The sequence below is a fragment of the Sciurus carolinensis genome, chromosome 9 (assembly GCF_902686445.1).
Source record: "Sciurus carolinensis chromosome 9, mSciCar1.2, whole genome shotgun sequence".
In the NCBI taxonomy this organism is placed as follows: Eukaryota; Metazoa; Chordata; class Mammalia; order Rodentia; family Sciuridae; genus Sciurus; species Sciurus carolinensis.
Genome location: NC_062221.1, coordinates 131,795,709 through 131,809,455, shown reverse-complemented (window position 1 = coordinate 131,809,455; position 13,747 = coordinate 131,795,709). Strand labels below are relative to the sequence as shown.

The 13,747-nt window shown below is 50.9% G+C and overlaps 1 protein-coding gene across 3 annotated transcripts in view; it reads left to right on the top strand.

The window, feature by feature from the left end:
- The window catches only part of Rcan1 (regulator of calcineurin 1), a 75,995-nt gene extending 70,842 nt beyond the window's left edge, over nucleotides 1–5,153 (top strand). For all 3 annotated transcript variants that reach the window (XM_047564318.1, XM_047564319.1, XM_047564317.1), the window contains exons 3-4: nucleotides 487–646; nucleotides 3,423–5,153. In XM_047564318.1, the coding sequence (XP_047420274.1) occupies nucleotides 487–646; nucleotides 3,423–3,595 (333 nt within the window). In that variant the 3' untranslated portion in view covers nucleotides 3,596–5,153. The remainder of the gene's footprint in view (nucleotides 1–486; nucleotides 647–3,422) is intronic.
- Nucleotides 5,154–13,747: the final 8,594 nt, after the last annotated feature.

Here is a 13,747-nt window from a genome sequence, read left to right as displayed (position 1 = left end):
GCTGAGACTGGCCTCAAACATGCTATCCTTCTGCCTCAGCCCCCTGAGTCACTGGTATTATAGGTGTGGGCCACCATACCCTGCTTCTCCCATCCTTTTTAAGAACCAGCTTATACATTGATAATGTTATGCCTGGAAAACCCCAAGAATTCATCTCAAGAAAGGCAAAATTTATGCTCTGAATTCTCTGTCTCTCGCCTATTTTAAGAAGACATCAAGGTGAATTGAGAACAACCTCAGAAATAGCACCTGACCTTCTGGAGTTGAGTAGTGAAGGAGAACGCACGCCTCCCTGTTCTTTCAGGGAGCATGCAGGTGTGCTGTTGGGACCAGCGCCATTTCCCAGCTCTTCCTGGGATCACACCTATTTCACCTGGCACCTGGCCTATCCTTCACAGCTGCCTTCCAGAAGCTATGGCAGGTACTGCTGACCTGCCGCAGTTCTTCCCTTGCAGTGCAGTGACCAGTGTTGACTTCTCTCCTCAGACTTTACACATAGGAAGCTCACACCTGGCTCCACCCAATCCAGACAAGCAGTTCCTGATCTCACCTCCTGCCTCTCCACCGGTTGGTTGGAAACAAGTGGAAGACGCTACTCCAGTCATAAATTATGATCTTTTATATGCTATCTCCAAGCTTGGGCCAGGTAAGCAGCGCCCCAGCAGGCTGGAGCTGGGGGGCGTAGGGAGTCTGCTGAAGACCTGCTCCTCACCTGTCAGGGAGGGTCCCCATGGTCCCTTCTGCTCCACAGGAGCCAGCGCAAGCTTGCCCTGTGGATGTCTCCATCTGCGTTCTTCCACATCAGTGCCACTTGGGTTGCCAGTGTGTACTCCTTGGGAAGGTATACCATGACTGCTCAGTAGTCCCGAGCACCGGGCCCTCCAGGGCACCCTGTGAATCCATCCCCTCACCCTTGGGGCACAGCCTGCATGGCTCAAGCCCAGGTCCTGTTACTCCAGGTGCCGATGAGCAATGGAGTCTGGAAAAGGGAAAACAGACAATCCTTGTAGAAATTTCAGTTTTAGTCAAGGTAATCTCTCCCATTGATCTGATTCTCACCTGACCTTTTTAGTGGGTAGGAAAAAGAACCATGGATCATAGCGAAGAAAGAACTCAGGTTTCTTGTCCATAAAATGGGTCTTACCCAGGGGAGTCGAGACCACCATCCAGTAAAAGGCACTTCACAGCACATAGCCCAGAGTCAGTGCTCAAACCGTGGTCTTTGAAAACAGGAAGTGTGGTGGGTTCCTGCCCTGTGTGCTAGGACTTGACTGATTATGCAGATAGGAGAAGGGGGTCTTGCAGTGAAGAGGTGTGAGCCCCACTCCTGCCTCGTCCTTGGAGCAAACTGGATACATGCTGATTGTCAGCTCCTCGTTTCTCCTTGACCAGCAATCTGATGTTCTTTTGGGTCAAGGGTTTTATTTTCATGGACCATCAGCAATTTCATATTGAAAAGATTACATTTCTGAAAACATTGCCCAAATGGAAATTTCCCCTGTGGTATAAAGCAAGAATCGCATTACCTACTGCTAATTGTGGCATGAAGGTCAAGGTCAAAAATGGCCAGTTGGAAGAAGTGTGTGGCCCTGCATAGCAGCTCCTGGTGAGACGCATTAGCAAAGCTGAGGGTTGCATCTGTTGGTGTCTTTGGATGGGAGCAAGTGAGATCTGCCCCTGAGGAGAGGTGCCCTTCTGCTCTGGAGGACAGAAGTGCCATGAATGGACATTCTCAACCTCCAGAACCTACCATGCCTTTCCAGAAGGCCATGGAGAAGGCTTTTTAGACAGAATAAAACCGGTTTGCCCTTGGTTTACTTAGCAGTGAGCTTGAACAGTGTTTCATATATTGACTGTAATTTTCAGGACTGCAGAGATTTTGTAATTCTAGTCCTGAGTCCCAAGCGTTCCGCATTCCGGCTGATCAGTAGATAGGTAAGGATTTGTAAGAGGCCAACACTTCCAGCATTTCCAGTGACCTATCTGACCTCTCAGGCCTAATACTCTGAGGAAGCTGAGGCGTCTTCCCTTCTCCAGATGTAATCACGCAGCATCTAGGTCTCGCCTGTGAGGTGGAGACGAGGCAGCGTCCGCCTGGGTGAGGGACAGTGCCTTGCACGTGGAGAGGAGCATGCAGAGAGGCAGGAGGTTGGGAGCCCTGCCCGCTGCTCCCTCCAGCTGGAAATGAGCCTCTGTGAGGAGCACACCGTGGTGGATGAGGTGCCCCCTCACTTACATGGAGCTTCGAACCTGCACGAAGCCTTAGAAGAAAACTCCCCCAGCCACCCTAAGGGGGGAGAGCTGAATCCAGTCCTCTGGGCCATTTTGAATCCTTAGCATTTCCACAACTCCAGCGTTCCACCAGTAGTGATCAGCCTTCTTTTTTTTTTTTTTTTTTTTTTTTTTTTTTTGGCAGTGCTAGAGATCGACTGTAGGGTCGCCTGCATGCTGGCTAGCACTGAGCTCATCCCCATTTTTAAACATGATTCATGGTGAAATTTCTCAGGCATGTGTATCATGAGCCAGGTAATGTGTACATTCACTCATGCCTTGAGCTCCGTGAGGGTGATGCCTCATTGTCCCCATTTTAAAGAGGAAGAGACTGAGGTACACAGCAGAGTGAAATAACATGCCCTTGAGCCCTGGGTACTAAGCGGTCAGGCTCACAGCCCCAGTGGTGGCCACCCTATCGCACTGCCTCCCATCAGCACCCAGTCAGACTCCCGATAGCAGGCTGGTGCCTGAAGGGATGCCCAGTTCTTCCATTCATAGCCAGCTTCCTCAGTTACAGGAGGCTCATCCCACCCTTGCTGGACCAGATGGTCTGACCTTGACCGAGCCTGGTCATACTCAGGCTGGCACAGAAGAGCAGAGCATGCTTGGCTCCAGGTGGTCAGTAGTTTTATAAGAAAAAGGATACCATGGTCATAAAGGTCCAAGGACCCTTGACCCCATGCAGCCACATCTGCATCTGCACCCTGGGCCTCCCCGTGTGTCCCCGTCCCGGTACTCACAACCGTCCTCAGTGGGAGGCTCAGGACGTCTGTTTCCAAACATGTTTATACATTCAACATCCTTTTCTTGAACTGATATTCCTTGCACCATACTTGGGGACTCACTGGCAGATGGGGAGCCCCTGGGTGGTTAGTGTAGGGTGCCTGGTGACATGAGAAGCATCAACCAAAAGCACACCTTCTGCTCATTCCTTTCACCTGCCTAGACGCAGTCTGTGCTTTCAGTCAGACACACTGGAAATGAGTCTTTTTCTTAACGTAGTTCCAAAGAAATACAAATGCAAAATGTGTGTCTCCGTCTCAGCCCAATTGGGCGTAGGTAGGAGGCGGCTGGACAGACCTACATGTCACTCCATCTGTACCTGTCATGACCCTCTCCACTTACCCTGCAATTATTTCCTCCCCCAGGAGAGAAGTACGAACTGCACGCAGCGACCGACACCACCCCCAGTGTGGTGGTCCACGTGTGTGAGAGCGATCAGGAGAATGAGGAAGAGGAGGAGATGGATAGGATGAAGAGACCCAAGCCCAAGATCATCCAGACGAGAAGGCCGGAGTACACACCGATCCACCTGAGCTGAACTGGCACCGGCTGAAGAGGCGTTCTCGGTCATACTCACAGGAGGATCTTTTACTGTGGAAGGGGCCAGTCACAACTTTGGAGGTGGCAGCCGTGAGCACTGTGGCAGAAATTCCAGTTCACGTTGCTCAGAAGAGAATCAAGGCTTCGTCTCCTTGTTCTGATGCTGCGCCTCAGTCCACGTCCCTGGCACCCAGGAATGTCTTGGGCCAATCACTGAGTTTGTTGTGATCGCACAAGGACATTTGGGGACGTCTTGAGAAAACCAATAATGATAGTGTCTTGTACTTGTTCTTTTCTGGTAGGTTCTGTTTTCGCCTAGGGCAGATTGATCAGTGGGTCCAGGGAGTGCTTTCCGCTTCTAGCCAGTGTACAGGGCACAGCCCCAACTGGTAGGAAGGGGCCTCACACGAAGCCACCCCGCGTCTAGTGCAGAAGGGCTGTGGAAGCAACCTCAGCGCCATGTGGACTGTAGCGTCTCACTCCTTCCCTCATGTCTGAGCGTTTGTGCATGTATATCACTAATTTCAAGACTAACCTTTGTTCGTGTAAGAAGTTACACCATTGTTGTTTTCCATCTTTTGGGAAGCTAGGAAAGCATTGGAAAACTGTCACCTTCCAGATTTTCAGCTCTTTGCAACAACATCCACATGTGGAATTGCACCTGGAATCCAGTCTCATCCTGTCCGGTGCAACACGTAACTTGTGCTTCTGCAAAAGACGTTGATCTGAATTCCTCTGTAGAGTAGCTTATACAATTCAGAGAATAGCAGTTTCACTGCCAGTTTTTAGCAGGTGAGAAATTTTAGTTTAGGTGTTTGGGTTGGATATCAGTCTCCGTTGTTTCTTTTATGTAGTGGTTTCTATACATGAATCATAACCAAAAGTCGTTTTGGTTGAGATAGTTGGTTTTTCACCCCACTGAAACATCCAGATCAACTTGTAAATAGAGCTGATAGCATATATCCATACCCGTTGTACTCTTGGGTGAAGAAACCTGGCAGTGGAAGGATAGTGTAAGACGTATAACCTACCCGTGAATCGTATGTTGTAGAAAAGCTGTCCACGTGTTTGACGGGATGAACTCAAAGCATGTAAGTGTGTAGTAGATGTGTGTTGATATGAGAGGGATGCAGTGCCTTTCCCCATAATTCCTGGTGGAACTGTTACACTAGGTGAACATTTGTAATTTTTTTCTAGTTGTAATGTGTATGTCTGGTTAAATAGGTATTATATTTTGGCCTTACAATACCATAACAGTCTGTCATTCTGAAATACCTAATGCCAAGTAACAGTGCATGCTTTGGAAATTTGGAAGATGGTTTTCTTTGGGAAGCAAATACGTTTGTATTAACTTCTTGATTGTTTATAACAAGAAATGGATCGAATGTTCTCAAAATCCTGTTTACAGTACTTGGTAGGAGGGAACCAGTAAGGGAGAGACCATTGCATAGCTGTTCAAGTGTTTCTAGTTAAGTGCTTTTAAACTGGAGAGGCTAACCTCAAAATATTTTTTTTAACTGCATTCTATAATAAATCGGCACAATATGCTCTTTACGGAAAGTTACTTGTTTGTCGTTTGATTTCTAGGATTCATCGGTGAGCCCTTTGAATTCTGCAGTCTCAGGAGGACACATTCCTTTGTCAGTTTGAACTTAAAAGCTTCTAATTCTGTGCTGAGGTTCAGACTGTCTACCGTACTGCGGCCCATCACTCAGAAAAGGGCAAATTGGATTAAATAGAAATCAAAATTCTGAGTATTTTCTTGATACAGAAAATACTGTTTATCAGCACCTCCTTCAAACAATGACCTTTTTTTTTTTCGATGCTGGGGAGGGAAGCCAGGGCCTCAGGCATGCTAGGCACACACTCCTCCTGTACTAGGTTCCAGCCCTCAGTAATGTTTTCGATGTTAGTTTGAGGAGTTTGCTGTTAGCTGGCTTATGCAGGCCAATTATGTCCGGAAGATGACTCTGGCAGCCTCTTCCCCAGAACTCTTACTCCAGATGGCAACAAGCTTCCTGGCCAGTCCTCGAAGGCCTCAGTAACCCAGACTTGATGGGATCTCAAAAAACAGCATTGATCTTGATCAAGATTAACATTCGGTATTTTACCATGAAGACTCACAGGCCACTTTGCTTTCCTCCTGTGAGATGCACCATCCTGTCATTTCCCAGGAGCATTTGCATATTTTAAAGCCATTATATTCAACTTGCTGGGAAATGGCACACATGCTTCCCAACATGCTGGGAAGTCCACATATCAGTCCAGTTGGTCTGATCTGATTATTGGGCAGATTCACTTACTGATCACCTAGGGGCAGGAGGGGAGTTATTTCCAAATAGAAATACTGGAAACAGTGTGAGGCTGTCATTTATCATCATTTTGAATAACTAGGAGCTTCTTAGCAGAGAGAGGCTGAGCTGTTTGCTGACCCAGGATCTGAGTTCGTGAACAACCCCAGAGGGAAGCTGGAATGTGTCGTCAGTTACCTTGGATTCTTAGCGGGTCCCCTTGCATAACGGGGGGCAAACATCAGTGACCCCACTGCCAGTGAAACTGACAGCCTATGAACATCCTCGGCACGGACACAATCTCTTTGGAGGGGTTCTAGGGCAGGTGCGGGTGGCAACCTCAGCTGGAGTTTTGCACCCAAGAGTGATTCAGTTACTGGCTCCCGGGCTGCTGCATCTGAAAGACCTCCCGTAAGCGCACACCCGACACCCGCACATTTCCTTGCCTGAGCAGGCTCAATAAAATGCAGAATGACAGGCACCAAACAGGTGGAATCATGCACAGCATACTCTGCTGTCAATCGAGCATATTTCTTAAGTAGATTTTAATAGATTATATTATGAATCTGGTGGTAACTTAGGTCCATCCAAGGAAAGAAAGCCCCTGAAAATGTGCATGCTAATGCAAGAGCAGCTCATGGCAGTCCATGTAGCTATTGATACTGGGGCTGTAACATTGATATTTCAGTCGGCAAGCATGTAGCACTTTACGTTTCCAGAATGTCATGTGAACTGGTGCCCACAGGAGATTTGGGCTACCAGAGAGCTTTAATTTTAGGAGAAATGTGCAGAACTCACTGGGAAGTAAATAGATGTCATTGCCTATTAAGTTGCGGAGGAGGATTGGACGCACCGGGTGGGCACGTTATGAGCAACACTGAAGGGACAGCTGGCGTCTGTCCTGCCTCAACGTCTGCAGAACCTGCAGAACGTCTGCCTCAAGATAATAAGTGCATGCCCAGCGACAGTCATCCAACAGTCAGCAATTCAGAGGAAAACCCACCGTAAAGTATCTTAAACTGACTCAGGAAGGTGGCTGACCACGGGTGACATTCCCTGTGGTTCTCTGGACTTCTGACTCTGACGTAGGACGTGGAGGGATTTTCTCCTAAGTGCCTTGCCAGTCCTGGCAGCCTTTCCACCACCCTCATGGTCTCGCATACCTCCTTCTCTTCAGTAGCCTCCCCTGCTGTTCGCAAAAGGTCCTCTTACTCATGGCTGCGTTTAGGAGAGACAAGGACAGTATTTGCGAGCGATTGAGATGTGAGGCCCACAGTCAGCGTTTCTTTTCCTTTCAAGATTCTGATTGGGACCTTGATGACTATTCTACACAAAGAGCCAGTGCCCTAGCAGGTGACCGGGCCACTGCTCACAGCTACCCCTTCCCTGGTCACCAGGGTCCCCTCCTGGCCCACATGCATACTCGGACATGCACAGTTCTCAGCGGATCTGACTCAGCAGGCTTTCTCTATCCTCTGCCTAGAAATGCCCCCACTGCCCCAGCCTGCCCGTGACTCTACCATGAGGGCAGGCTCAGGTCTGTCCTGTTCACCTGTCGGAATCAAGAGCGGTTTGTCACTGGGCCTGGCCCACCGCACTCAATAAATATGACCCAGCGCTTGTCCTGCAGATCTCTGCGTGACCTCTCTTCCCCCGACCCCCGCTGCCCGCCACTCCCGCGGGGCCTCCCCTCGCCGTCCTTCCCTGCGGTGGTGTGTACCATCCCGTCAACCTTTCAGGACCACCTGCGAAACAGAGCATGCCCACCGTGCCGCCAGCGCCCGGGTGTGCTCGCGGGGGGCTTCAGGAACAAGAAAGGACAGGAGAAGCGGCAGCATGGGCCCTTCTCCCTCAGGCACCTCGTACTGCTGCCCCGCCCTCACCAGCCCCACCGGGTCCCTCGCGGAGGCGAGTGCGCCCACCGGCAGCGCCAAGCTGGCCTTTTCCCACCCTGGCCAGTAAGACCTCATCCGTGCCTCTGCCACCCACCTGGGCCAGGTCCCAGCGCCCCTGCAGACACGCAGGGCCACTCCACCCAGCGCCAGGGGCCTCCGGCCTGGAGAGAGCCGTGGTCAAGGAAGGTGCTACGCCTGAAAACGAGCTTCCGCCCGTGGCCGCCCCCAGCCCAGGGCAGCAGCGCCCCCTCCTGCCTGTGCCGAGCAGAGTCTCCTGAGGCCCGAGGCCTGAGGCGGGAAGGTGCAGGGTGTGGATAGGTGTCCCGCTGAGGCTGTAGTTCTATGGAAGGTGGCAGAGGACTCTGGCCTGGAAGGAGATTTTTGAATAAAGGCCTGAAAAAGAAGGCGAGAGAAGGCCTGGAGGACTTGGGCATCTAGGAAGAGAGCACTCCAGGCGGAGGGAAGCAAAGGACGCCACCAGGCAGGGAGGGCTGCGCCTGCCACGTCCTCACTAGGAGGCCAGGAGGCAGGAGGGCAGGGAAGGCGAGGCCCAGAGGTAACTGACCAGGCGCATGGGGTGTGTAGGAGAAGGCCGCGGCCCACTGGTGACCTGAAGAGCTTTCAGGCCTTCCCCAGCTCAGCAGGACTGCTGCTGGACGTGTGCCCCTGCTTTGGAGGGGACAGGAGTGGTGGGAAAGATGTGCGGTTAGGTTCTGGAGTGGGAGACGCGATGCTAAATGGCCCCCAAGATTCCCGCCCTCCATGCTTGGGGCAAATGGCCCCTACCTCTGAGTGTGTGCAGGACTGCACCTCTGAATGCAGTGCAGGTGACAGCACTCAGGGTGTGTTCTTTATAGGGCAAAAGGGATTTTGCAGATGTACTTAAGGTCTGGAACCAATAGACTTTGAGTTCATCAGAAGGAAAATTGTATTGGGTGGGCCTGGCCTAATCAGGCACACCATTAAAGAGGACCAGAAGCAGCAACAGGTGTCCTGTGCTCACTGAGAAGAAGCAGTCACAGCAGTAGTGGGGTTGCCATGTGGCAAGGGCCTGGGGCCCACCTCTAGGAACTAAGAACAGCCCAGCCAGCAGGAACAGAGCACCTCAGTCCTACAACCACAAGGAAGTGGATTACAACAACTACATGAGTTTGAAAAAGGACCTTAAACCTCAGATTAGACTGCAGGTCTGGAAACTGCCTTGATTGCAGCTTGACCATCCAGCCCATACTTGGACTTCCGAACATCAGACACTGAAATGGCAAATCTGTGTTATTTTAAGCCTCTGTTTGGCTATTAGTTACGCAGCAATAGAAAGCTAATACAGAGGCATTGTCTCAAGAGGGAAGTGTGGCCTCTCAGGCCAGCTCACAGGACACAAGGCCAGCCCAAGGCCTACACCTCCAGAGCAGAGTGTGTGTCCTGGTGAGCTCTGAGCTCCCTCTAATGGACCTGAGCTCTCAAGTGGTCCCTATGCTTTATGTTCAGGTCACATTGCTTCAAACACTGACTTCTTGTCTCCTTTTTAATGAATGCATTTATGAATATATGTTAGTTTTTAATAACAGGTTTTTTCCTAAGCAACTTTACATAAAGATACAGCTATGAATTTATTTTTGAAAAGGGCAGGACACTCCTGGTACAAAGCATTGTTGTAAGTATGTAAAAGTGAGTTTTTATGATTTTAAAAATCAAGCTTCCCCTAGTTATTTGAGCCAGTAAAGAGGGGAAGCTCAGATAATATCGCACATAGACTATTGCAATATTTCAGTATTTCATTCAATGCTCATTCCACAAGTATCAGCTGAGCACTGAGACGTGCCAGCACTATTCACAGAGCTGAAATTAAGGTGATGTGAAGGGTCAGCACAGAGGTCACTAGTCTAAAACCAAGGTGTCAGCAGGGCCGTGTTCCTTTGGAAGGTCAAGGGCAGACCTGCTTCCCTGCCCTTTGCAGCATCTAGAGGACACCACTGTCCTGGGCTCGTGGCCTTGTATTCCCCACCCCCACTTCTGTCGTCTATTTTAATCTCCCTCTGTTCACCCTGTTGGGAATGGAGGAACTCCTGCCCAGGGTTTCTGGGAAGCTGAACAGATAACAAGCAACTCTGGTGAGATCAGCAGCAGTTTATTAGTCACATATACTCACACACTGGGGGACAAAGTGGGAGAACACCCCACACCATGTTGGGCCACGTGGGGAATTGTCCCCCAGACAGACTGGACCAGCAGGGGCTTTGGGAATCTAGTTACCCGAGTCTATTTTTGCTGCTATAACAAAATACCTGAGACTGGGTACTTTATCAAGAAGTGAATTTTGTTTTCTCAGAGAACTAGGAAGCAAAAGATCAAAGAACCAACAGATTTGGTGTCTGGTGAGTGCTGCTCTCTGTCTTCAATCCTTCCTTTTGCTGTGTCCTTCAGAGGGGAGGAGCCCTGTGTCCAGGAGTGCTGAACACTGGGTGGCCTGTTGTACGGACCTTAGTCCCTTCAGGCAGGGAACTCTTATGGCCTGATCACCTCTTAAAGGCTCCACCTCTTTTTTTCTTTTTCTTTTCTGTTTTTTTTTTTTTTGTGGGGTGGGGGCAGATCAGGGATTGAACTCAGGGACACTCAGCCACTGAGCCACATCCCAGTCCTATTTTGTATTTACAGACATGGTCTCACTGAGTTGCTTAGTGCCTCACTTTTGCTGAGGCTGGTTTTGAACTTGCGATCCTCCTGCCTCAGCCTCCTAAGCCACTGGGATTACAGGCGTGCGCCACCGCGCCCACCACGGCGCCCCACTTAAAGGCTCCACCTCTTAATCCCTCACATTAGTTTCAACACCTGAATTTTGGATACATTCAAGCCAAAGTGGACCCCTCCTCTTAAAACTATCACAAAAATTGTGACATACGAGTTGTGGGGGACACATATGTTCAAATCACAGCACAGTCTTCGTGGTTTCGAGGAGGTGGGATGACCGTTGGCTCCAGAGACGATCTGATTGACAAGTTTGACAAATTCCATGATGTGGGAGGGGACTGAGCAGGAACTGATCCTGTCTGTTGGTTCAGGGGTGTTGTTCCGCTGAAGGACCTTATTCACAGGAGCACGTGGGGAGGGGTCTTGCTGTAGGGCCATCAGAGGCCCTTGCAATTTTACCCTCTGCCGGGGCTGCACACAATACTGAGCCTCATGTCTTAAAGCACACTCACATCTTCTACCAGTGCTGATCTTCCCACCTCTCTCGTATAAGGACACTTACTGAGCATTGAGCCCACCCAGATAACCCAAGATAATGTCCCCAGTCCTAGATCCTTAGCTTAAAGCCCCTTTCACTATGTAAAGTCGCACATTTCACAGGTTCCCGTGATTAGGATATGATTATCTTTGGGGGGCCATTATTCAGCTCACCACACAGGTTAATGGGACAGTATGTGACTTTCGATGGCAGTCAGGGGGAGTGACCGTAGAGTTCAGCTAGGAGAAAAGACTGGGAAGAAGCCTCCTGGCGAGAAGAACCAGCTATGCATATTCCCAAGGAGGGGAGAAGCTGGGCGGCCTGCAGAGCAGGAAGGAAGCAGTACCAGCAGTGCTCACCGTGAGAGCAGCCGGCGAGGTCCACACAGGTGCGCAGGCTTGGGACTGCATGGGACGGTCCTGAAGGAGTGTGGCCCATCCGTGTTTTGTGACCATTCTCGCTGCCATATGGAGCCATGGGCAGAGGAGGGCGAGACTGGAGCCCAGGAAGACAGTCTGGAGAAACTGGCTGAAGCCCAGGAAGGGGCGAGGGGGACAGGTGATTTGGAGGGGTGAGGAGTCTGCGTCAGGACATGATTGTCTTGGATTATCTGGGTGGGCTCCGTTGGATCATAGGGTCCTTACATGTTGGGCTGGTTGTGTGTGTGTTGGGGTTGGGGGAAGGGTGTCACCGGTTTTAAAAAAGAAAGGGTGGGTATCAAAAATGACTACTTGGTGTTGGATTTAAACACAGGATGAATGATAATGTCATTGACCCAAATGCAGAAGACGGAAGGAGGAGCAGGTTTGGGAGGTATATTCGTTACCAGTGCTGAATAACACATTATCCCAGAATTCAGTGGTGTAAAACAACCCACGTGTCTTCTCGAATGGTGTCTGCGAAGTTTACTTGAAGGTCTCTTGTGTGACTGCAATCAAGGTGCAGGCCTTGGGTCTCACACAAGACTGAACTGACAGCTGTGACCAGGGCCACGGTCATCACAGGGTCCAAGTGAGGCAGGACCCCTCCGGTAGGTGGAGGGCACCCTCGGTTCCTTGTCAGGCGGCTGTCTGCAGCAGGACCGAGCACACCAGCAAGGTGCACGTTGCAAGCGACATCTGCCACTTGTTCTGCCAACGGCTCTTCACTCACAGCAGCTCCCAGGTGCAGGCCACACTCAAGGGGAGGGAGTTGTGCATGTGTGTCGTATACCAAGAGCATGGACATCAGAAGTCCAGGGTCACTGGGGACACTGCAGGAGCTGCTGGTCATAGAGAAGTCTGACTTGGACCATGCAAAGCTGAGATGCCTCTTGACATAATGGACAGATGGACATATTTGTCTGAGGTTCCAAAAGAGATCTGAGCCGGAGAAATAAATCCAGGAGTCCCTGGCACAGAGAACTTAACCCCACATAACTGGAATGTCCCATGCTCCAAGCACAGGGCTCCTGGGGCCAGCCTGAACTCTGGGCCAGGCCCTAAGCTCCCGGTTCCCACTCGGGCTTGGTCTCTCCAACTGAGCTGGAAGCCGGGCTCCTGATCCACAAAGCCGAAGCGCTCCGGGTGGGAGTAAAAGCTCCGCCGAGCAGATGCCTCCCCTCCAGGCTGGAGGTGAGTCGCGCCCCTTCCATGAGGACCGGGATGTCCTCACCCCTCAGTGAGAGCTGAGGGACTTCTAATGACTTCATTAGTTTCTTTTATAGCTGGAGAGCCCGTAACTTGTGGAAAATGTCACCAGCAGCTGCATGTTGGGAAAATGCTGTATGAGTTGCATAAACTCAGATAAACCTAAGAGACTTCCTTTTCCCTGAGGGTTCTTCCTGCATGTTCTCACACAGGGGCCAGTGTCTGGTGAGTGGGCATCTACAGACGCACTCTAACACCAAGGGACAGCTAGCCAGTACCATGCCAGGCACGCGGCTAAAACTGTCCTGTAGCTTCACGTTGAATCCGCACAACAGCGCTATCGTATGGTGTTCTTCCCCCAACTTTACATTTGGGGGATAAAAAATGAGGCATGGGTTTAAAGTAACTTGCTCAAGGTCACAGAGCCAGGCAGGGGTAGAGAGACCGTCTGGGGCCACGTTCATCTGACCCCAGGGCTGTTACTTCCGCCACGCCCTGCCGCCTCTCTGGCACAGACGGTTAGGCTGTCACTGTGCAAAACCCACCAGCATCCATGCTCTGGTGAGCCCTGCCACCATGAGTCCGGCTGGCTCTGGGCCTCCACTTAACCAGCAGAAGGCTGTAGAAGGCCTGGCAGCCTCTGTTTCTGTAGTTCTGATCCAGCTGTAAGTAGTTCGACAAGGTTACACTGGGGATCACATTTCCCACACAAATTGGGGACGCATTTGAACCTTGGTACTCCATATCTCCTGATCTCAGTGACTAGCACCCCTGTCCACCAGTGACCCCAGCTAGAGTCACGAAGGTGTCTTGTCTTCTCGTCCCCCACTTCAGTTACTTGCCAGGTCTGATCAGTCTCTCTTCCGTCTTTAGGACGGCCCACTATGCTCCACCCCCAGCGCTACTGTGAGTTCAGCTCCTCTTCGCTTCCCACCTTCCTACAAACCTCTCCCATCGTCCTCCAGCGCAGGCCCTCTGAAGTGTCAAGTCTTTATGTCTGATCATCTTCCAAGATGCTCCCAAGGCTGGTCTCCCAACATGCACCCATGCACCAGGGGAGTTCTTGCTGGCCTCCCGGGACCATGGGCACAGGGCCATCTTCTCTGGGAA